Genomic DNA, 25,891 nt, shown 5'->3' with positions numbered 1-25,891 from the left:
TTAGGAAATAGTTGCTATAACAGTTTCAATTGGTACTAATCCAATAATGGGTTCAAATAGTACAAATCGTAGGAAAGAAGCGCTGGGAATGTGTAGTCTGGTAGTAGCCAACAAAATGTCAATGAAATGTCTACTGTCCATACTTTCCTGTTGTTTAAGACAGGTAATTGTTTTTTGAACAATATTATCTATTTCTATTATTTCCTGAGGATCCTCCAATAAATCTAGTCGACACAGAAGCAGTGTTTCAAATAGTTCAAGAGTTGTTGAGTTTAAATTAAGTGACTTCATATAGCTGCAAGTTTCATGAAGAAAGGAGAATATTCCTTCTATATTTATGTGCCAATATGAGGCCTTTAGAATAAATAACGGCCCCCAAAGGTAACCTAAAAATAAATTGCATTAGAGAGAAAAATATAAAATTATTTGTGATATAAAAACTATTTATGGACTTTTTAATATTATATTATTACATAAATACTCTTATATAGATATAAGAGAAGAAGCAATGATCTAAAAAATCAGAGTTGATCTGTTTCGAATGATAGCAGCCTATAAGAACTGCGACTTTGAATATATGAAACAGTTAATCAAACAATAGGGTAGATCCTTGTAGCTTAGGACACTTTTCTTCAATCCTACAGAACTTGTGTTTTAAATAACTTGACGCATTCATTTTTTATTTATCACATCTTCATAGTAATATTGATAAACAGTCATACCTAGAACTACTAAAAAATACATTTTTAAGTATAAAAAAATAGGAACTGATTTTGTTGTTTTATACCAAGGTAGGTACAATCACGTCCAGTACTTTGGGAAAGTGACGTTTGTACCTTGGGACGAAATATTTTTATACAAAAACTTTTGCTTTTTTCCACAGTGTTTCCTTTATTTGCCTTAGTTTTCCTTTTTTGCGGCTATTTTTTCTAATTTCTGTTTTTCAGGTGTATCGGTTAACATGCTAGTCTTATTTTTTCTGTTTCGAGACTTCGTTTTTCTTGGCGGGGCCTTTGGTTAAGGTCGAACGACTTCTGGTGACAATATAGTATCTCTTTTAGCACATTCTTTAGTGCCTGCGTATGTAGATAGTACAAAAGATTCCATGACAACTAGATTACCTTCCATTTACTGTTAAAATTGGGCGGATTCGATGAGCCATGTAAAGCTACGTTTTTTTAAGAATCAGTGGTTTGACACCACGTTTGGTGCATATAAAATAGTTTTCTTATCCAGCAGAGATCTATCGTGGACAAAAGAGCTCAAAATTAACATTAAATGGCCATATTACCGTCACTTTAACGGGTTGACTGCCAACCAGAAACTGAGTAGATGAGTGGATTTTCAATTTTTTTGTTTTTATAATTTCTAGAATGCTTATAAAATTTAAGGAGAAATGGGGTCGTTATTTTTGCAATCCGACCATTGTTTTCAATTATATCGCCATTTTTCATAAGCAGACACCGGTGTCTGCTGCGTCACTGGTGGCAACATTTTCCTTTTATTAATTCTGCAGACACAAATAGCAGACGCGCTGTCGTTCAGACCTAACCTCAAAGACTTACACGTGATTTAGTAGTTTGTTGAGTTATTCTTTTGTTTTATAGCTATATTAAATACCTATATTGGTGATTTAAAAGTTATACATCATGGATAATATTAGTGATCGCACAAAGAGAATTATGACTGCAGGTTATGCAAAACAATCTGCAGAAAGTTACGGTAAGTTTTTTAATAACACTTATAAGTTAGACCAGTCTGTAAGTAAATAAATGTTTTTAGAAGACAGCTGCGACTCGTCAGATGAAGAATTCAGTTCCACAGATTTCATAAACGATCCAGCTTATGTTCCAAGACCGACAGATTCTGATGATTCTGAACCTGCTGCTCAGGTGCCGCCAAATCTGAGATGGAAAAAATCCAGAGAGAAAGTGAATCATTAGATTCTTATTCGAGTGATACCCCATTGACAAAATTACAACACAACAGTCTTCCAAGTCAACCGACTCGTTACAGAAATCAGTGATGGTTGGTCTGAACCTACCGGACGGCAGAAAAAATTTTTTTTTATAGATGAATATGGTCCTAATGACGCGGTTGTGGCTTAACTTTCAAGTGGTACTCCTTGTAGAGAGTATAATATAAATTGCTAGTTACAAAATAAGAGAGCTCTTACCTGTAAAATAAGAATGTCTTAAACACTAATGGTTCAAAAAGCTATAGAAAGGTACAAAACGATTTATTAAAGAGAAAACAAAAAAGAAAAACAAATAGCATAAATAAAAGCAGTACAAATACATAAAGAACTAAACAAAATTCCTACTACTAAATACTACTTACTAGTTAACAAGTTGCACTAGTTGCCCCCGAAAGTAAATAAACATTTGGGGGGTTTAAGGAAACAAAACCCCCATAAAAATTTTATGAGGTATACAAAATCTTTAACAGTTTTCGAAAGATTGGAAAAATGCATTTACTAATGAAATCTTTCATGCCGAATGATCTGTCTATTTGAGATGCATATTATATTTTTTCTCTAATGTGTGTCATATTTTTCTCTGTGTACTTCATGTCAACAGTACCATTTAATGAATTTAAAAGCTCTGGAAGTAATGAACGATAATGCTATTTGTTTATCATTAAGTTTATTTTTTTTCTTATTTTTATTCTAAAATATCGCAGAAAATGTAATTGTAAAAGTAGTAAAGGCTAGTTCCATCTGTAGCGAATAAAAGAAATTATAAAAGGTGAAAGGTTGTAGTTTTGAATCAAATTCTACCTAGATTTCTACGTGAATGTTCTGCCATAGTAATCGAACCCTTTGTCTAATAGTTGCAGTGTTTCTCGTTAGATGTCGCCAGAAGATGGTGTTTGGCGTCATATAGCATTCATGGGCTTGAAATATTTATAATTTTATTATAAGTAATATCAAAGAATATAAAGCTTCTATATTCTTTGGTAATATTATTCTAATTTTGTTGTAAGTTTTACATTTTTAAAGCTTTTAATTGTAAGATAATATATAACGAATTATTAGTATTCGTTCAACAATTGAATGTTTATTTTATGAAACTTTATACAAGAATTTTTATGACTTAATTAATTAAAAAAAAACTAATGTTGTTGGCCAATGAGAAACAGAGGACAGTGCAAGTGACCAAGTATGACAATAATTTATTATAAGTTATAAAATGTCGCGTAACCAATGAGATAAAAAAGAAATACAAAATAGATATTTGTAGATAAATCTTATGGCTCTACAAGAAACTAAACAAACGAGAAATTAAATAACGCAATTTGAGGGCATGGCGCTATTTAATAGTGGTAGTAACAGGTTTCGCATTTGCAAAAAATTTACAAGTTGCAGATTGTGCTTTATAGATACGAATAAAGGGTGAAAAAAGGAATATAAGTATAATTAACATGCACGCCCCATCCGAAGATAAGGATGATGAAACAAAAGACTTATTTTACGAGCAACTGACTGATCAGTATGAGCATCTACCAAAAGATGATATAAAAATAGTATGTACCTAATCGGTGATTGCAATGCAAACGTGAGAAAAGAAGCTATGTAGGTATAACATAGTAGTTGGAATACATAGGCATGAAGTGACAAATGATAATGACCAAAGGCTAATCAGTTTTGCGATGAAAAACAATAGGGTGGTTAGAACCACCCCATTAGAACCAAAATAAATACGTAAGGGAACCTGGAGTTCTTCTGGTGGCTGGACGGTAAACCATATTGATCACATATTGGTGGAAAGTAACCACAAGAAATTTATAAGAAATATAAGAAGTATTAACAGATCCGAAATGGATTCGGATCATTTTCTGATTAGAGTTATATGTGGAACGATGCAAAAAGATAAAGAAATGAGAAAAACAAATTCAAAGACAAAAAATATATATGATATAGAAAAGCTAAGCGAGGTGGAAATAAAATGAAAGTATATCAATGAAATAAATAAAGGGGTATTATCCCAGAAAGAAGTAAAGAAACTAGGAACAGAGCATATGTGGCAAGCCAGAAGAGAGGCTGTAACTGTAGCAAATGATGAAATTATTACAAAAAAAGAGCCAAATAAAAGCAGGAAAGAATTGTTTTGATGAATAATGCCTTAAAATAGCAGAGAAAAAGAAAAGGTTAAGACAAGTGGCACTAACAAATAATAATGATAGTATAAATCAGAGATAGAAAAAGTTCGAAGAAGAATAATGAGAAGGGTATGTAGACGTAAGAAAAGAGAATATAACGAAAAGTAATACAAGAAATAGAGGAAAGATTTCAGAAAAATGAAATACGGTCGTTTTATCAAGAAGTTCAAAAAACAGAAAGGAATTATTAGAATTAGGTACACTTCGTACATGAAAAAAGAAGATGGAACACTCACGAGCGAAAAAGAATCAGTGATAACTATCCAAGAGGATATGGGACGAGAAAAATATGTCCAAAAAATCGACCAAAGCTTTATTACGCCCCATATACAAAAAGAAAGATAAATTGGCATGTGAAAGTTACAGATGTGTTGCTCTGCTGGATATTTGTTACAAAATATTAGCCCGAAAACTAAGAGAGAGACTCAACATATTTGCTGATGATAAACTAAGTAAGAATCCGGATTTAGAGTTAATACATACGTGACAGATCAGATTTTTACAGTAAAAAAAATCCAGACTACCCTCTGTGAATATAAGGTAATCCTTATAAGCGTATGATAGGATAAGAAGAAATAATATGTATGAAGCACGGAGCTCCTTGAACAAACCCTTAAAACTAGTTAGGTTAGTAAGAATGACTCTGAATAGCACATGAAATCATGTAGTATGGAGAGGATTTTCATTGGATGAGTTTGAAGTGAATAAATGTCTTAGACAAGGAGATCCGTTATCCACTGTGATTTTTAATTTTGTATTGGAAACAATATTCACAAAAAGCCGAGTTAAAACGACCGGATCCATCTTCAACAATAAAGATCAATGTCTGGCGTTCGTTGATGATCTTACTAGTCTAACGAAGGCAAGAAAATAATTACAAAATGTTATAAAAAAATTAGAAAATGACGCAAAATATTTTGAAGTAGAAAGAAAATAAATAAGAGAAAATAATTTCGAAAGAGTGATCCATTTTACTTCTATCTGGGGTGGAGGTATCTGGGGGTATTATAAAATAGAATGGTCAGGAAAATCAGTGAACTGAATGCCAGATTGGCAAAAGAAAATAAAAAGAGGGGAAGTCTAAGACCACTGATGAAATCCAAATATGTATCGAAAAAACCAAAGATAAGGTTATATAAAACAGTAATAAGACCCACAGTGAAATTGGGAAATACGGAGAAATTGCAAAGATGGGCAAGGAAAATGCTCAAAGCTATATATGGAGGCAGAACACGATGGCAGGTTGGGTGCCACGACCAAACAGGGGCTAGAGAAACTTTTTAACGAACCAAGCATTAGTCGCTTTATAAAAGAACAGGGAGAAAGGTAGACGGGGCACGTTAGAATGGAAATGAAGAGGATGGCAAAGATAATTCTAAAATGGGGCCCAATCACGAAAAGAAGGAAAGGACGTCCCAGACAAAGATGGTTTATTAGCCTAAAGGAAGTTCTTAGAAAAGAGGAAATTGATCGTTGAAAAGAAAGAGCAACAAACAGGGATCAATGGAGGAGAATAGTAAGCCAATTTAGTAGGCAAGCAGCATGATTGGACAAGAAGCCACCCCGGTTGATACAATTTTTGTAATATGTAATTATTATATTAACTGTATTAATTGTATTTTAGCCCTAGGCGTTTAAGGCTTGTTGAGTTTTGTAAACAAATAATATATCCAGTAAGACAATGCTCAAGATATAGTAAAATTCTTTATGATGTATTTAAATCGGTAATAATTTTGTTAAGTTGGTGATCGGTGCGTTAATTCTTGTTTTCTAAAAATAATAGTAAATTTCAAGTTTCAAATTTCAAAACACTAGATTTTGTGAATTTAAAAAATAACATTTTAACATACCTAATATAATATTCTGCGATTTTCTTGATAAAAGTTTAAATCCATAATTACACCTCGCCTGCTTTATTGCTGTAAGGAATATGCTGGCTGCTACTTCATGAATTAAAGTGTTATGTACTATATTAGGTATTTCTGTAACTAGGCTTAGTTGTTCGTTTTTAGTTCCGTTATTGGCATTTTCAAATTTGCGTTTAAAAGTAATTATATTATGTTTAGGCTTCCTTGGTCCTCGCTCTTCCTGTACGGCTACAAATATAAACTGCTAAGTATATTTAATAATCTCAATAAATATTGGAAAAGGAAAAAACTCCAAATGGTTGAATTAAATTAAGAATATCACCTATATAAAAAAATAATAATAAACTACAATATGAAAATTATAAAGGGTAGACAATACTAGACGTTAATTAAAAAATACTGGCTCAATTCATACGAAGTAGAATTAACGACCCATACTTTAGGAGTGTGTTGTTCCATATTTATTATTTATTACAGATAATTCTATACTGATACCTGACAATACCCTTACTGTCAAGGAATATCAGTAGTGGTTTTTTGCAATTTTTCTTATGTTTTGCTTTTTTTGTTAATGTGTATATACTCACCACTGATCACTACTGATTGTCCTATGTAATTGTAACAAAATATACATAGGAGAATCATCTCGTAATTTTCACAGTAAGGTGATCTCACATCGTAGTGATATAAAAACCAAAAAAATAGTCTTTCTAGTCTAGATTTTCCAGCTAAACGTCTCCAGAAATCCATTTCCGTTGCCTCAAGTTTTCTCTTTCCTTTATTTGCCATATTTTACTACTGTAGGTAATTATACTTTTAATGATTGTATTATATATCTTGTGCTTGTTATTATTAGAGATTGATCCCAAAGGATAGTATTGAGAAGGGAAATTGCTTTTCTTGCTTGGTTGTTTTTGTTCTTTTGCGGTGATCATACCTAAATATTTATATACACATATACTCGGTTTTTTGGATATTGATTTCAACTCCCCATTTTTTATACTCCTTGATTAATGTTCGAGTCATATACTCAATATTTTTATAATCTTGTGCTATTATTAGTTGATTATCTACAAATGACAAAGTGTATATACTATTGTTGTTCATCGGAATTCCCATATTTCTACATTTGCGCTTCCACAGTTTTAGAGCTTGTTCTAGATGAATTTTAAATAATGTCAGGGGGAGACAGCAACCCTGCTTAAGGCCTTTATTTATTTGGAATCCACTTGATAGATTATTTCCAACTTTTACCTTTGAGTTAGCATTAGCATACAGTTTCTTCGTCGCATTTATTAAATTCATGCTTATGTTTGTTTTCTCTAACGCTTCCCATAATTTATAATGTGGTACGCTATCATAAGCCTTTCGTAGATCTACATACAATAAATGTACTTCTTGATTAACATCTATTTTCTTTTTAATAATTTGTGTAATACAAAACAAATGGCCAACAGTAGATCTACCTGCCCTAAATCCTGCCTGTTCCTCGGCCTCTAAGTCTTTATATATTAGCTTTCTATTCTGTTTTTAATTACTTTTCCGTATACTTACCTGACCGAGTTTGTCACGGCAATGCCTTTGTAATTGTCACATTCATCCCTTCTGACTTTTTTGTGTACAGTGGATATGAATGATGCCTTCCACTCCTCTGGGGTTGTCATTCCATTAATGCAGTTTTGGAACATTTTGGCCAAACTTGTATATAGTTTGGTTGTAATGTTTAATTAACTCTGCAGGGATGTTACCTGGGCCCGGTGCTTTGTTATTTTTTAGAGATCTACATACATCTTCCACTTCTTTCGTTGTTATTCGTATGGGCGACGTTAAAATATTTATGTTTTGTGTTCGTTGCTGTCTATAAATTGTGGTCTATGTTCCCTTAGGCGTTTCTCAAAATATTGGTCCCAGTCATCCATTGTTATTGTTGACACTATGTCTCTCTTCTTATCTTGTAAAGGTTTTAAGACTCTTCAACTTTTTGTGCTTCTTCGTCCTTATATATGTGTATTCATTTTTCTTCCGACATATCATTTTTCGTACTTTAGCTTGAGACTCCTTGTAGATTATTTTATCCGGTATATTCTTTGTATTTAAGAATTTTTGATATTGGTCTCTTTTCTTCTTTATTTCTTGTTCTATTTCTTCGTCAAACCAATATGGAATTTTTTTTTAATTCTGGATTTGGTATCCTGCTGAACATACCAGTTTTTATTTTGCCTTTTTAAATCGTCGCCCATCGTAGAGGTGGTCGACCAACGCTTCTGTTGTCTTCTCTTGGTCTTCATTCCAATAACCTATTTGTCCATCGTCTATCCGTCATTCTAGCTATGTGTGCTGCTCATCTCCATTTTAGTCTGGCTATCCTTTTATTGACGTCAGTCACCTTGGTTTTTCTCCTGACCTCCTGAGTTATTCCTGAATCCCTTTATACTTCTGTGTGTGACTCTTAGTTTGGTAGCCGAGGATTTTGTTAAAGTAAGTGTTTCTGTTCCGTATATAAACACTGAAATAACGCCTTGATCAAATACTTCTCTCTTCAGGCGTGTAGGCCGCTCTTTTTTAAAAGTTTTTCTTTGTTTTCCATATGCTACCCACCCAACACCGATTCTTTTCTTCAGTTCATGTGTCTGATTATCCCTGTCAATCATAATTTCATGTCCTAGGTATTTATATTTAATGTGATACAAAACGAGTCCATATTATTCACAAATACAATAAATTAAAGAATTGTGACCAAAAATGTTGTTTTGGGAATGAACCTGGAACCAAGTCTGCCATCAAACACAATTGCAGCCCGCTCCAAATCAACCGCAAGTACAACAATAAATATATTATTGTATATTAATTCTATATTTATATAACCAATAGACTTTGCCAAATATACTCATTTTTAATTGTATCCCTTTTTATTATTCCACTTAGAAGAATATGTAAGAAAACAAAGAGAAATAAAACCCAAAATACAAGCCGCTAAAGAAAAGTGGCAGACACACAGATGTTCAACAAAGAAACAATTAGAAAAGAAGCATAATATGCTCAATAGGCACCAGAAAGTTAGTGACGTTGCTGGCCTGTATAACAAAAAACCCAATCATATTCTAATAAATAATACAGGAAAGTTATGATTAATGAACGAGAAATTCTTAGATAACTTAATTGTTTGAGGACATGTCTGAAGAAGGGGGAATTGGAATAAAAAGAAGATAAGGAATCCTGGATGACAAGAAACTGTATTTGTAACTCAAAAAAAAGTTAAAACATGTTTCATTAGCTAGCGATTAAATATTTACACTTCAGCAATCAAAATACAAATTATAAATAGTTAATTAAATAGTTAATAGAAGAAAATAATTAACTAAGTAATTATTATTTCTTACAAAACCTGTCAAACTTACCGGAAATATTCATTTGTACTGCCAAACAACGTTGAAGCCTACAATAGGGACACCAATTGCGCCTTGTTTTATCTATAATACATTGCCTGTTTCCTGCTGCGTGTAAAAATTGTGAAATTTTTAATAATTAAACGTTAAATGTAAAGCATGTAAGCATATAGCTAAGAACTAAATCCTATTAAAATAAATCATATGCATATTACATAATACATAAAAAGGATAAATAATTTACGGAAAAAGAAAGGATATTTATCGAACAGTAGATTTAAGTCTTAGAAGAACTTCAAATAATTTTTTGATATTCTTGTAATATAACTATACCTATTTTGGTTTTATGTTTTTGTTCCTAATAGAATATCTGTTGTTCCCTGCATAATAAAACACTTTATAGATCTGTGATCGAAAAATTAACCTCGGTATTGTGTGTGTGTGTGTGAGAGAGAGATGGCATTAGACAAAAAATCTTTTTGCCACAGAAAATTGTTATAAGGATGTTTAAATTTTTATTTTAGAATCGTTTATAAACTTGATTAGAATATTATATATAGATTTGTCAGAATAAGATAACAGATTGCTGATGTTCACTGGTAGGCTAATATTGAGATCAATTAAATCTAGATATAGGCTTCGAGTCTGTTCCCTATGATTAGGACAATCGAAAAATAAGTGGTTCAAATCTCCGACAGATTTACCATCACAAGGACAGAAAGGGGTTTCATAGATTCCAATCCTATGCAGATGCTCTGGAAAGAGGCCATGGTTAAGTTTTAACCGGGTTATTAACGAAGAATGTACTTTATTATAGTTAAAATTAAAATGGGGAATATTTTTTGGTAAGCATGGATGAATAGAAAAGTAATGGTTTCTTGAAGACTTCTGAACCTCTTTATATTTTGACATCCATCTTTCCCTGCCAATACTCCTGATAATAGAAAAAAGATCTTTAAAGTAGTAAAAATTTGTAATTTCTGATATCTCAGATGTATTTTTTGCCATACCATCCACTAATTCGTTTCCAATTACTCCATTATGTCCTTTAACCCAGAGTAAAGTAACTGTTTTTTTTGTGAATTTTAGATCATGTAATAATTTTTTGATATCAAGTATAATGGAGTTTTGAAAACTATCCAATGGATGGCTACGAATAGCTTGTAATACTGCCTGAGAATCTGATACTATTACGATGTTCTCACAATAATTAGTGACACACCAAGTTAGTGCTTTCTGTATAGCAGCAGCCTCGGCTGTAAAAATAGAACAACATTCAGGAATTCGATATTTCTCAACATAATTGCTGTTTGAAACAAAAAAAGCGAAACCAGTACTTTCAACAGTTTTTGAACCATCTGTATAAATTATTGTTAAATCTTCCCCTAATTTGCTTAGTATGGATTTGAATATAATATTAGTTAAAATTGGCAAATCTGAATAAGAGGGCATTATAATGGTTGGTTTGTCTATCAGAACTTCAAAGTCTTGTATGTAAAAAAGAAATTTTGGGAGCTGTAATATATAAGATTGAAATGAATTCGTATCGATAAAAGATTCTGCAAGAGGAGGAGAATTTTTTATTCTCCAATAAGAATTTGTTAAATTTTCTGTCAAAAGTAAACCTATTTTGTGAACCATAGTTGTATTAAACGATCTGTATGTTATTAGACGTTTGTTGGCTAACATTTGCCTACGTATGTGTAAAGGTGGTTCCTGGGCTTCTGCTAGAACTGCTTGGTTTGGTGAAGACATCATAGCTCCTAGACAGATTTTTATTGATTTAAATTGGATTCTGTCAAGAGTTAATAGATTTGTTTTGCATGTTGAACCGTAAAGAACACAGCCGTAATCCAGAATGGATCGTATGTAGGATCTATAAAACATTAAAGAGATATTTTGATCTGCACCCCATCTTTTTTTAGAAACGAAACGCAGAAGGTTAATTCCACGCTCGCACTTTTGTTTTACGTACTTTATATGACTGGACCACAAGAGTTTTTTATCTAGGATCATGCCTAGATACTTATACTCTTCTGCTAAGGGGAAATTATAATCACCTATCTGGCATTTGCCTGTGACTTTTTGTCTACGTCTAGTGAAACATACAATCGAAGATTTTTCTTGTGATATACTAAAACCCATTTGTTTCACCCACTTATCTAAGTTACTAAAGCTAAGTTTTAGATTCAACATACAATCTTCATAGGATTTATGGCTGGTATATAAACATATATCGTCTGCATATTGAATTATTTTGCATTTTTCATCCATCAAACCATGCAGATCTGCAGTATAAACATTAAATAATAAAGGACTTAGAATTGAGCCTTGTGGGAGACCGTTATATAATATTCTTGGACCGTGTAATACATTTCTATGGTCCCGTAAGTATATTTTTCTATTCACATACAAATTTATTATATTTACAGATAATCTTTTATCGATACCACACCCCACCATTTTTGAATATAATATATCCAAATCAACCACGTCATATGCACCCTTTAAATCTAGAAACAAACATAGCATAAATTCGTTTTTTGAAAAACAGAGTTGAATATCCGTAACTAAATGTATGAGAGCATCAATGGTACCTCGACCTCTACGAAATCCATACTGTGAGTAGGGAAAAACTGAACTACTTTCAATAAAATGTTCTAATCTAAATTTTATAAGCCTTTCAAAGGATTTTGTCACACATGATAATAGAGAAATGGGTCTATAAGATGATGGAAGTTCTGGGTTTAAGTTAAATTTGAGTAAAGGGCATATGATAATATTTTTTAAAGTATCGCAATATTCTTGTTTCAACCACCAACTATTAAAGATTTGTAAGAGAACATCTTTGGCATTTGACGGCAATTTGTCCAATATCTTATAAGTAAAACCGTCCAAACCGGGGGCTGTATTTCTGCTTTTTTTTAGTGCGAAATCAAGTTCTGAAGGAGTAAAAGGTTTTGACATGGAATCTACACTAGTATTAAAACGAAAAAATTCTTTAATCCTACCAACATTACCAGAGGCAGATGAAGGTGCAAGTTGGTCTAACATCTGTTTAATGAGATTTTCAGAAAGTTGAGGTTTTTTGTTGTACTGATAGTTATTGGAAATTGATCTGACGGTTGACCATATTTTTGAAAGAGGTGTGCTTTTGTTTAGACTATTTAAAAAATTTATCCAACTACTTTTTTTCTTTGTTTTAAATAATCGTTTGGTTTGGGCTGCTATATTTTTATAGTTTATGTAATTATTATAGTTACTTTGGGTTCGATACGCTTTCAATGCTTCTGATCGTTTTTTTATTATGAATGTACATTCCTCATCCCACCAATAAGGCCTTGGAATTGAGGGAGTAAAAGGTTTTTTTATGGGCATAGATTTGGAAGCAGCTAGAGAGATAGTCTGAAAGAGTAGGGCTGTCTTCTCATCGTTAGAAAGATTATTAGATGATAAAATTGTGGATAATTGTTTGTCTAAATCTGTCTGAAATAGCTTCCAGTCAGCGCGGCAATCGTTCCATTTTGTTGATGGATTAATTAGGAAAGAAGTAGGATTAATTTTAAGCTCTATTTTAATAGGAAAATGATCGGATCCCAATGTGTCGGGATATACTGACCAGTTTATACGATTTGTTAATGAGGCTGAGGTGATAGTCAAATCAACGGCAGAATGATTGACACTCGCGGCGATTCTAGTAGGTGATCCGTCGTTTAGAGAAACTAATTCGAAAAAATCCATGCTTTCGACTAATATTCTACCATTACGGTCATCCGGGATCGGACCCCACATGTAATGGTGGGCATTAAAATCACCACAAAAAACTGAATTATTATAATCGAATTGTTCAAATAAATGTATCCAATCAGTTTTTTCTACTCTGATGTCAGATGGTTTATATATAGACACAAAAGATATATTAATTTTGTTAAGTAAGACTGCACACACTTCTATTCCGGTATTAAAATTATAGTTAATGTTAATTATTTGATAATCAATGCCCTTTAGTATGAAAATGCCTACACCGCCATAGCCACTTTCACGGCATTTTGAAACAAAATTATACCCTTTTAATTTAAAGTCTATTTGGTTTTTCAACCAAGTTTCGGATAAAATTATAATATCTACATGAGAATTATTAATATAATTTATGAGACTATCCCTATTACTTACTAACGATCTACAATTCCATTGTAAAATATTTAAGGAAGATTGAGTAAGTTGACTGTGCATTTGGAAATTAATAATACGAGTGAATGCTTTCATTGTCACTCGTCGCTAAATTATCCGTTTCTCTGTTATTACCTGTTTCTTCTAAATTATTAGAAATAAGTTTTCTTAATTCATTTTCTAAATTGCATATAGGTTGAGATTGATTATTGGTATACATAAGTTGATTAATATGAGATGTGACAAGTAATATAAGTTTCTCTTTATAGTCAATAAATTCGTCCCTGTAGGGATTGGGTATTATAGGATTAGATTTAGGGGTAGGTCTTTTGATAGAAGTTGACGCAGAGGTATGGGGTAAAATTGGTGGAGAAGTTGCTTTACGTTTATTATTTGTAGAAATATGAATAGTTTTCCTTACCGGTTTATTTAATGTGAAAGTAGGGACATTGTTAGACGAGGTAGGTAAACTGGGAAAATTGGAAGTGTTATTTAGAATAGAAAATCTATTATTAGTTATTATTTTTGCGTAACTTGGATTGTTATGTAATTGTTCTGCTTCTCTGAATGTTATATTTTCTGATGCCATTATTGCTTTGATTTTCTTCTGTTTTTCGTATATTGGACATTTTCTAGACAACGAGGTGTGATCGTTGGTTTTACAATATATGCAATGATTATTTTCATTACAAGTTTCTACAGTATGGGTGGTGTCTGTACATTTTTTACATCTACTGTCCTTAGATTTACATTGTTTTGAGGAGTGACCATATCTGAGACATTTATAGCATTGCACTACCGGGTGTATGTATGGATCTACTGAAAAGTTGCATAAATTAATTATTATGTTTTGTGGAACCTCGTTTCCCAAAAATTCTACAATTATCATTTGTCTTGGTACTAATTGAGTTGTGCCATCGTTGTTCGTTACTTTTCGTTGCATCCTTTGAACATTTACCACTTGTCTCTCGGATATTATCGCATCCTTTAAATAATTCTCCGAAAAGAAAGTATCAACCATACGGACTATGCCTTTTCTATGTGTATAAAATTTTGGAATATAAGCTATAAGATCATTTTTATTTATTAAATCATGATTAATTATTTTATTTGCTATAGAATAAGTTTTAAAAATGACTTTTACCCTATTAATGCCAACTGTTTTTATATCAAGTACATCATTTTTAATAGACGAATCATTTAATAAAAAATGTCCTACCTTCATTGGAAATAACCTACCGATATTTTTATTTTTGTGTTCAATATATACAAAGAATGGTGCCTTATCGCTGGGTTTATACCGGTTTTCAAAATCAATTAAAGTATTTACAGACCTGTTATCATCAATATTAGTTTTTTCAGACGTGTTTACGGAATGTAATTCATCGGGCGGTCTATGACCTCCAATAGCATCTTCTTCCATACTTAGATTTTTTGGAATACCAAATTATGGGCCTAATTTGCACTAAACAAATTCACAAAATAACACAATAGCGATCACTATCAAACTCGCACCGACAGCAATATCAAAACAAACCGTTCTCTACGGCTATCGACTCGGGTATGAACCTCGGTATTAAAATATTAAATATATTTGGAGTGCAATAAAGATGATCCTTCTATTCTTCTTCTTAAAGTGCCTATCCGTTCCGGACGTTGGCGATCATCACGGCTATCTTCACTTTGCTTATTGCAGCGCGGAACAGTTCAGTGGTAGTCGTGTTATACCACTTTCGCAAATTTTGAAGCCAGGAAATGCGTCTTCTTCCCGGCCCTCTCTTACCATTTACTTTCCCTTGGAGAATCAGCTGGAGAAGGCCGTAACGTTCTTGGTTTCTCATTACATGACCTAGATATTCCAACTTTTTAGTTTTGACGGTCATGAGAATTTCACATTCTTTCCCCATTCTACGCAGGACCTCCACATTAGTAACTCTGTCAACCCAGGATATACGTAAGACGCGCCTATAACACCACATTTCGAAAGCTTCGAGCCGATTCATAGATGCAACAGTCAGTGTCCATGCTTCCATTCCGTAGAGCAGAACTGTGAATATGTAGCAGTTCAATAGACGGCATTTTGTTTTTAATGATATGTCTCGACTGTTGAAAATAGTTCTCATTCTAACGAATGCTGCTTTTGCTTTTATTATTCGCTGTTTAATTTCTGTTGAGTGGTCCCATTGGCTATTTAAATTGGTGCCTAGATATGTATATTGCTCGACTCTTTCGATATTCTGTTGGTTGATTGTAAGTTGAGCGTTTAGTATTGGTTTTTTACTAATTGTCATAAATTTGGTTTTCTTTATGTTAAGAGCTAGTCCGTATCTGTTGCTGACTTCTGTTATGCGATTTGTTAATATCTGTAAGTCATTCAGATTATCGGCAAAAACTATAGTGTCATCTGCATATCTAATGTTATTCAACCATTCACCGTTTATTAGTATTCCTTTCGCACAACCGTCTAAAGCTTCCTTAAATACCCATTCAGAATAAATATTGAACAACAATGGAGACAAAATACAGCCCTGTCGTACTCCACGTTCTATTGCAATTTTATCAGTTAACTGGTCTTCTATTTTGATTTTGGCCGTTTGATTGTAGTAAATGTTTCTGATAATTCTAAGATCTTTGTTGTCAATTCCAATTTCTTGCATTAGAGTCATTAATTTGTCATGTTTTACTCTGTCAAATGCCTTCTGGTAATCTATAAAGCATACGTATATATCACAATTCACATCCCTGCATCTCTGAAATAGCACCTGTACAGCAAAAAGGGCCTCCCGTGTTCCCAGAGCATCACGAAATCCGAATTGTGTTCTTGTTAGTTGTTCCTCACATTTTGTATATATTCTTTTGTGGATGACCTTTAGAAATGTTTTAAGTAAATGGCTCATAAGGCTTATAATTCTATAGTCTTCGCACTTTCTCGCATTGGGTTTTTTTGGAAGATTTATAAAAGTTGACACTAACCACTCTTGGGGAACCACGCCCGTATCATATATACTGTTAAATATATTTGTCAACCATTTTATGCCATCATATTCCATAAGTTTTAAGAATTCTGAGTGAAAATTATCAGGGCCTACTGCTTTACCATCTTTGGTGCTTTTGATGGCATATTTTACTTCTTCGACTGTAAATGGTGGTCCAGATTCGCAATTGGTGTTTGTTGTAATACCAGTGTTACTTCGTATATCTTCAAAAGTTTTTTCCACGTATTTGTATTCGATCCACGTATTTGATCCTTCTATAATATGTCGATATGATAAGGATGTACCCTCACTACATTGAAAGGGTTTTTACCCACATATTTAGTGGCTTTAAACATGTACATCCACTAAGTATTAACCACACTTTCGTTATAACCTTGGTCAAAATTTTAACTTTCACGTTTGCTTTAATTAAAGTGGTTATATTTGATTTAGGATAGCACTGATGATGTAATAGTTATTCCGAAAACGTTCTGTGATGTAACCCGATAGGGTTTTTTATTAATATACCTTTTATAAAGATATTTTTTTAAATAAAAACTTAATGTTACTAATTAATACATACCGCGTTTGGTAAAAAAAATTGTTAAAAGAAGAAATAAAAATCACTTTACAGTTAAAGAATAGGTAAATTTATTTACTAAGACCAATGAAAATATTAATTTAAAAAATCACTTCAAATGTTCAAACTGCTCGCCGTTCACTTCCTGACAATGTGCAGGTCTATTACTTAATTCGTGAGTCACTTTTTCTAAGACTTTTCTACGTATTAGTTCACATTCACCAATATTTCTTTGTTTAAAATCCTGCAGACAGGCTGATCGCCTAACGTAAACACGTAATTTTAGATAACTTCAAAGAAAAAATCTAATGGATTAAGGTTTAGCGGATCACTGCATTAATCCTCTAGGTTTACTCCATCAATTTGGAAAATTTGCATTAAAAAAATGTTATGACCCGTCGGTAATAGTAGGGAAAAGCTCCATCTTGTTGAAACCAAAAATTTTGAACTAGCCATTCTGTTAAAGTGCAGAAATAATTTAGTTATTTAGTATTCTAAATACTTGTCACAAGCCAAGTTTCCGTCTATGTAAAATTTTTATCCAAATAACAAGAGAAATCATAAGATTTCCTACCTGGTGAAACTGAATTCAAATCTTTACCACTGTGCTTTCTACAACTTGCAAAGCAAACATGTTAATTAGTCGGCAAGGGAATCTAAAATATGCATTAGACCTGCCATTCATCATGGTCAAAATTCGTAGTGAATTCAGTTTCTGCTACTCCAAACAGAGTAAAGAAATAAAACATAATGACGTTATTAGATTTAATTCATAAATCTGTTTACTTTGCAAGTTGTAGAAAGCACACTGGTAAAGATTTGAATTCAGTTTCTACAGGTAGGAAATCTTATGATTTCTCTTGTTGTTATTAGATTTCGTTGTTACGTCTGTAAATAATTATTTTGATAATTTTTCGACTGTTCTAACAACCATTCAAATTTCGTCATTTTGTGTCATGTGGAACAATTTCACCCAATCATGTCAACATTAGTCTGATAATTGCATTCGGTGCAATTTTCAATCCCTATGAAAACACGATCGAGTTTGACAACTTCATCCAAATAAATTTCAAAATGTCACGTTTTAATTTTTATTTATAACAAGATTATAAATATTATGCGTGGTAATAGATCTTCTATAGTAGAGAACAGCAACGAATCTAATGTTAACTTAAATTTTAATAATTATACTTTCACTAACTGTACTTTTAATAAATAAATGTTTCGTTATGTTGAGTTATGATTTTTTTTTTTCGAAAAATTATCCGCCGAATATCCCTCGGACATTGATGAATGCCTCATAATTTCATGACAAATTTCTCAAGCTTGTTGCTTGGTAACAGCACTCAGCCTTCGGATTCGTGCTGTTACCAAGGAACGAGCTTTCGTTTGTCATGAAATTATCTCGTCTGTTATCAATGTCCTAGGGATATTACTACTGATAATTATTGTCCTACGACGGAATAGATTTTGTTTCGATTCAGAGCAGTGGCATATGCCGCTCTGATGAGACCTTAAGAGGTTGAAATACGTATAAGCGGCTTGCCGCTGCCCTGCATCGAAACAAAAATCTAATACCGTCATTATGTTTTATCCAAATATTTAACTTTTTTGGATGCTGTTCTAACACTTAGTCATCACTACGCTATTTTTCACTTAACCCTGTATTGCCCCTTATAACTCTTAAGTTACATATTGAATAAGAGTCATAAAATACTTTCTTAACCTGATATTTCCGGAAACGTCCATTGTTTCCATAAGGTTACAGACAGCTGTCTACCACAGAACATTCCAATAATACGTAAGGCCATATTTTATGCACAGGTTCTAGTAGTTCTCGTGTGTTATCGTTAGTAGTATTGCAGTGTTGTAATAGGTGACTTTGATCATAATTTCAAGTACTTTCTATACTAGCTAACGAAATAAAAAAAATAAAACTAAAAGTAAGTACATTCTGATTGTTATTGTAGCAAATATATATACTCTGATAATAAAATATTATGTATTTAGTGAGTAAAAAATGTTGTGTAACTTTAAAGTTACAATGATCCATAATATATAAAATAATTTTTTTTTGAAGGTGGTAACAGAAATGGAACCTATTTATATAAAATAATTTTATGGCAAGAATGAACTAAATAATGTTCAAATTAGAGACATTTGTGGATATGATATGGGCTAGAAGTACAGATATACGACTAAATGCAAAGTGGAGAATATCAAGAATTGGGTAAGAAATAGAAGAGTAGAATGGAACGATCATATAAGCCGAATGACAACAAATAGACAGACGGCAAGAGACGGTTCCCCAATAGGAAGACGATCAGTAGGAAGACCGCGAAAACGATAGAACGACAACTTACTGTAGGCACATTGAAAAACAGATAGAGTCATGTCTATATAAAAAGAAGAAGACGAAGATATTTGATTTAGCAGTAGTGAATGCTTGGCTACTTTATAGAAGAGATACCCAGTTACTTGGTATAAAAAAAAACGATGAACTAAGTGTTTTAGATTTCAAAGCATTTATTGTGAGGGTAAGAAGAGGCACAAGAAGAGAGCTTATCTATAATAGAACAAGCAATAAAGTAAAAAAGAAAAAGAGGACCTATCGCTTCTCTATCGGAGAAAAACATACAGAAAGACGGAATAGACCATTGGACTAATTTTTCAGAAAAGCGCGGTCGTTGCAAGAAAGCGTGACGCCTTGGCGTGCCAATAGTAATATGTGAAAAATGTAATGTAAATTTGTGCTTTACGCCAAATTGTGCTTTGTGGACTTTCATAACAAATAACTTTTTTTTTCATTGTAACGTCGGAGTCACAAACCTTATTAAAACAAATGAAATAAAGAATTAAGAAAAAATCTTCAAAAATGTTTTAATTTGATCCTATCCTGGAAGTAGAAAATTTGTTTGCAGTTAAAAAAAATTGGGCAGTACAGGGTATAAACTATTTTATTCTACAACTTATTACTGTCAATTAGTTTGTCAACAGTTACCTACTAGATGGTACTCATTTATTTTTAATTACATTGTTTTAATACATAAGACACGAATTAACGATTTTACTTCTATTAAGCCGGAGATACACATGCCTGTTACAAGTACAATGGCATACCAGTACCTAGCAAGCACCAGCTACTGTCCCCAAACTGTACACTGTACAAGTGTGTACGTTAACTGGCATGCTATTGGCATGTGTGAACACGCGCTACCGCTACAGGCATGCCAGTAACTAGCAGAGAATTGTCAGATTTGTTGTGTAGCTGATAAAAATGAATCGTTGTATTTTTAAACTTGTTAATTTAAAACATGTTTCGTTGGAGTGGTAAAAAAACCATCAAATTTATTGCTATATATAGAGAATTGGGGTGTCTTTTGCATTAAAAATCATCTATATATAAAAATAAAATAGCCTGTGACAATGCTTACACAAAAATGTAAGAGGAAATGGGTGGAGGTATTACTATAAAGGAGATAAAGGCCAAAATAAAAAATTGCTCCAAGATTTACTCGTCGACCAATCCAATTTCTCACCCAAATTTTTTTCTCATTTAAGTTCCGGTTCGGATTCATTATTAAATTTCTAAAAATATCTGTGGTCATCAACAATATTTGCTTGTTGAATTCATTCCGAATACCTTCCATGGATCCCCTTTTTTTTGTTGGAAACTCAAAAACTTTTAATTACAAAACAATTACTTTCGTTTCAGATGAAAACCTCTCGATTGTTTACTAGCATTGGCATGTGTAAGAATCTACCCTTCTTTTTCGCCTTGCCAGTATAGGCAAGCGAGCTACCGCCATGCTAATTACTAGCAAATGTTTTTTGTGCTTGCCAGTTACTGGCCTATGCCAGCAACTGGCATGCCAGCTACTTTTTCAATTTACTGGCATGTGTGTACCGGGCTTAATGCTGGTAAATAAATTAATAGTCTTAGACATTGTGAGGATGTGAACTATTACGAGCATTTCGATCATTGGAAGTAGCTACTATTTAAAAATTATTATTCACATTGGTCTTTGTAAATAAATTTCCCTATTTTCCCTATTCTTTAACTGTAAAATGATTTATTTCTCGTTTTAACAAAAATTTTTCACCTAACTTGGTATGTGTAAATTAGGAATAACAAGTACTTTTAAAATCTGCAAAAATATACTGGGTTTTCTATTTAAATTAAGTGGATGATATTTCCGGTGAAAGCGAAAATATAATAGTAACAGAAAAAATGATGTCATGTGCATTATGTAGTATTGTACTATCATGCAAAGTTTCATAAATAGCATCTTTTTTATTTTAAAAATATTTAGTTGGTTCCATACCTGATCCCAACCCTATATTATATTGTATATACAAAAGCATACAATCCTAAACACCAACATTTAATTTTAAATATTATTAATTAAAAATTTGTTGTAGTTTAGGGGAAACCAGGGGCGGACTAAGGCCTAGGCAACCTAGGCACGTGCCTAGGGCCCATAATTTTTGTTGCCCGAAAATTAAGTTTTTGATTTTTTAATTTTTATAATTAATTATGCAAAAATGCATTAAAAAATTTTATAAAAGCAAACACTTAAGTATTAAATCTATTTGTGACACCAGATGGTCTGCTTGTCCCGATGCTGTGAAATCCTTAAAAGAAAATGATGACGAAATTAAACATTGTTTACGTCATTTTTCTTTAAGCAAAGATAAAAACGAATAACAATATCCGAAGCTGCCGGTTTACATAAAAAACTTGATACATGTACTGTTACTTACTATATTATGGGAAAACATTTGAGAGACATTAAGTGCTTCAAACAAGACTCTTCAACAAAAACACGATTACATAAATACAGCAGTTTTAATATATGATTCATTGAAAGATGTCATACAAACTGTTAGAGATGATTTTGACAATTTGAAAAAAGAAGCAGAAAAATAAGATATTGCATTATACTAATGATAAAAACTGCAGAAAATACGAAAACTATGTCATGAGGAAATTCGAGAACATTAAATAAGATTCAGTGGCAAAGAACATTTCAAAGTTAATATTTTTGTTATTGTATGCGATTCTTTACTGATTGCATAAAGATCTGAATGATGTTAAACTATTAAAAATACATTCAAAATAATTTTTCATGATGTAGTGCCTTTTTATAGTGTAGTGATGAGTAGTGATGTTAGTGCCTTTTCAATAAAGGAATTAAAATGATATGAAGCAGAACTGAAAAAGTAGGTATTACAATTTAAAACTTTTATAAGTAAAGAAAATATTATTAAGATTGTATCCATTTGGTCATTTATTGAGGAAAATATTATTATTGCAACATTCCCAAATTTAAACATAATTCGAATCATTTATATAACCCTTTCAATAAGCAATGCAAGCAGTGAAAGATTATTATCGGTAGAATAAAAAATTTAAAGATCCACATTGGACCAACAACAATTAAATAGTTTATCATTACTTTATATAGAAACAGTTATTAAATATCTAATCAATCTGGGTATATTTGTTGAAGTATTATTGTTTGTTTTAATAAAGTATGTTTATTTAATTTTATTAGTTTGAAACCAAAATACTAAACACAAAGTATGTGGTATGACTGAAAAATAGGCCCGGAATTACAATGTTACCTAGGGCCCGCTTTAGCGTTAGTCCGCCACTAGGGGAAACTTATTGGAAGTGTTGGTTTGACTAGATGGTTTAGATAGGAAATGTATCGATATTAATAATACACATATTTACCTATGCAAGTATAAGAAACATTCTTCCTAATGCTCCTCTTAAAGAAACATGAACATCCATCACAACAATAGACTCCGTAATGTTTTCCAAAAGATCTGTCTCCACAAACTCTACACGGCACAGGAGTGGGCAGGGTACGACCTATTTAAAATAAATAATTTGAAATTGATCCAAATATTTATTTGTTTATCATACAGGGTGCGGCAGATAAACGGCCAATTAGAAATATCTCAAGAAGAGATATGTTTTGAAGACTGACCTATTTAATGAAAATATTTTCACCTATTTGCTTCTTCCGGTTATACCGGAAGTTGTGATTATAACTTTCTTTTTTTTAATGGGATACCCTGTATATTTTTAATTTTAGAAATATTCACTTTATTCTGAACATTTTTTGTTAGTACTTCACTATGCCTATTGTGAATCGTTTTTATTACACTTTTCTACCATGTATATAAAGTTTTATATCCACTAATATAATTTTAATAAAAGTTTTAATTTCTTAGGAACTCATTAACCACATACAGCTTTATCGTTTACAGTATAAAGTTGCGTTTTTATTATACACGGTGCTGTCAAAATTGGCATAAAACCAGCATTCTAAATTTTCGCCTAATTCCTTTTTTTTAATGGGACACCCTCTATGTGATTCCATATTTTAGAAAAATATGTTTTTCACTATCGGTCTTAGTATGCCCTATACACTTTATACATTTTTGTCAAAAAAATTATTGCTAATGTTTAATAGTAACCTTGTTGTACGCCATTGGGTGACCGGTAAAATTAATAATTTGCCTAATTTTCTTGACAAAATAATAGTAGCTCATTTGGGATATACAAATGATGATTTTTTTAATTTAACCATAATTTACGGTGAGTGTAACAGAAGAGTAGCCAGAACTCGCCGTGTTTTTGCTGAGAGATTTCCTGAGAAGCCCTGACTCGATCTGTGAATGCGATCAGTTTTATTTAAGTGAAACATCAAGGCCATTAAATGTTAGAATAAGTGAACATCAATCTTATATTAAAAATAGAGAATATGATAGATCTCAAATATGTAAACACGCATGGGATAATGAACATAGGATTTAATGGAAAGATTTAAATATGGTCCTAAAAGAAACGGATAGTAAAAACAGAAAAATCAAAGAAGCGGCTCTAATTATGCTAAATGAGACCAATTGTGTCGCAAATTCCTCGGCAGAATGTAGTAGGATCTGGTTACCCATATTGAAAGAGGAACTTATTAAAAGGAAAATACCATTATTAGTAAGTCAGTAACATATAGAGCATACATCATTTATGTTTTTTAAATAACAAACATATAAAATCAGAATTTGGTGTTTATTGAAGGTAAAATAAATGCACGACCAAATACTTACCATATCGGGATAGTATTATGAGGTTTTTTTCCTGATTTTTCCCTCATAATTTACTATGGAATCACTAACAGGAGAATTTTACTGTCATCATGGCATTTATTTGTTTTTTTAACGACGAATTACATGCTCTACATACTCTTTTCTGATAGATATTCTTAAGTTAAAGTTGATTTCATGTAATCGAATGAACTATCTTATAAGTAAAGTCCTCCTAGGAGCGCAACTCAACAATATTGGCAATATCATTTTAAAGTCGTGTACTTTAAAATGTATAATGTATGTCTGAAATTTCAATATAAATGAGACAGATAAAATTAAATTATTAGAAGAATTTTTCACTAAGTAACAGAAAAACAAAAATTTGTTTAATTTACTAATGTTTGTATTTTGAGAACGATTTCCGAAGTGGAAATTGAAACGTCAGTAAACGTACTTTAACCTTTAATTGTGGCTTATTTCCATTTAAATAGTAGTTACTTTATATACATGGTAGAAAATTGTAATTTTTTATATAAAAAAACCATTATCACTCAAAAACGGTTCACAATAGTTATAGGGAAGTATTAACAAAAAATGTACAGAGTAACGTGAATATTTTTAAAATTAAAAAATATAAAGGGTGTTCCATTAAAAAAAAAAACGAAGTTATAAGCAACTTCCGGTATAAACGAAATTTTTGAGGAATTATATACATTAATATCTATGTAACGCCTCATATAATATGATAAATACTGCTACTACTACTATATTGGTAAATAACAACCAAAAACAGGTAAAAATGCTAGATATACTATAATGTATAAGTAATACTCACCCATAGTTCTCCACATTTACACTACTTTCGGCAGTCTTAATAAAAATAACAAGTGCTTATACCGCTGCCCTGATTTTATATCATTTTCTTGATTGTTGATTGACAGGTAGTTCTTTATTGAGACCCTTTACCAACGTTTGTTACCCACCCCATGTAGCACGTGGCTTTTTGACGCCACTTACGATTTCACAATATATGTCAATTTAATATTTGATGAGGTTAAAAACAGTGATCAGAAGTTTATGTAATAATTGTTACATTCAGAAAGTTAAATAAAAAAGTTAGTGGTGCTGCATGTACAGAGTAGCTCTGATTTTTATATTAAATATTTTATAACTGAATAATTGTTTGGGATTCAATGGTATAAATATATACATCTTATAATTTTCTCTTCCTCTCTTTCTTTTTTTGCATATACACAATGATTTAATTCCCTACAATTCCACTTTTATTATTTTTCTTCTTCTTTAAATTCCGTCTCTTCGTCGGAGGATGAAAATCAATATAGTGACTCTAACTTTATTTGCCGCTGTTCTAAACAGTTGTTGTCAGTCCAAACGAATCTCGCAAGTTCTTAAGTCAGGATATTCTTCTCCTACTTTGACACCGTAGCACTAAATTTCAAAATAGCAATCATATCCATTTCAGTGTTCCTGAGTGACCAAGCATCTGATCCATAAGGGAAAGTTAAGTAAACCTAGCATCTCAGCATTATTAGTTGGAGCCTTAGGTTGAGGCGGCTACTACAAAGAAATTTGCATATCTTTATAAACGCTGCCCTTTTTATTTCTATTCAAACTTTTATTTCATACTAG

General features: G+C 32.0%; 1 protein-coding gene across 1 annotated transcript; it reads right to left on the bottom strand.

The window, feature by feature from the left end:
* Hr83 (nuclear hormone receptor 83) lies at positions 1 to 25,080 on the bottom strand. Its single transcript, XM_072521917.1, has 5 exons — positions 25,077 to 25,080; positions 22,881 to 23,021; positions 9,428 to 9,523; positions 6,012 to 6,257; positions 1 to 386 (listed from the first exon to the last, which is right to left on the bottom strand). Exons 1-5 carry the CDS (start codon positions 25,078 to 25,080, stop codon positions 1 to 3), a joined length of 873 nt encoding a protein of 290 aa, XP_072378018.1.
* Between the last annotated feature and the right edge of the window lie 811 nt (positions 25,081 to 25,891).

This window comes from Diabrotica undecimpunctata, chromosome 2 (genome assembly GCF_040954645.1).
Source record: "Diabrotica undecimpunctata isolate CICGRU chromosome 2, icDiaUnde3, whole genome shotgun sequence".
Classification (NCBI taxonomy): Eukaryota; Metazoa; Arthropoda; class Insecta; order Coleoptera; family Chrysomelidae; genus Diabrotica; species Diabrotica undecimpunctata.
The sequence above is the reverse complement of the archived record's forward strand: the minus strand, read 5'-3'. Positions and strand labels throughout refer to the sequence as shown.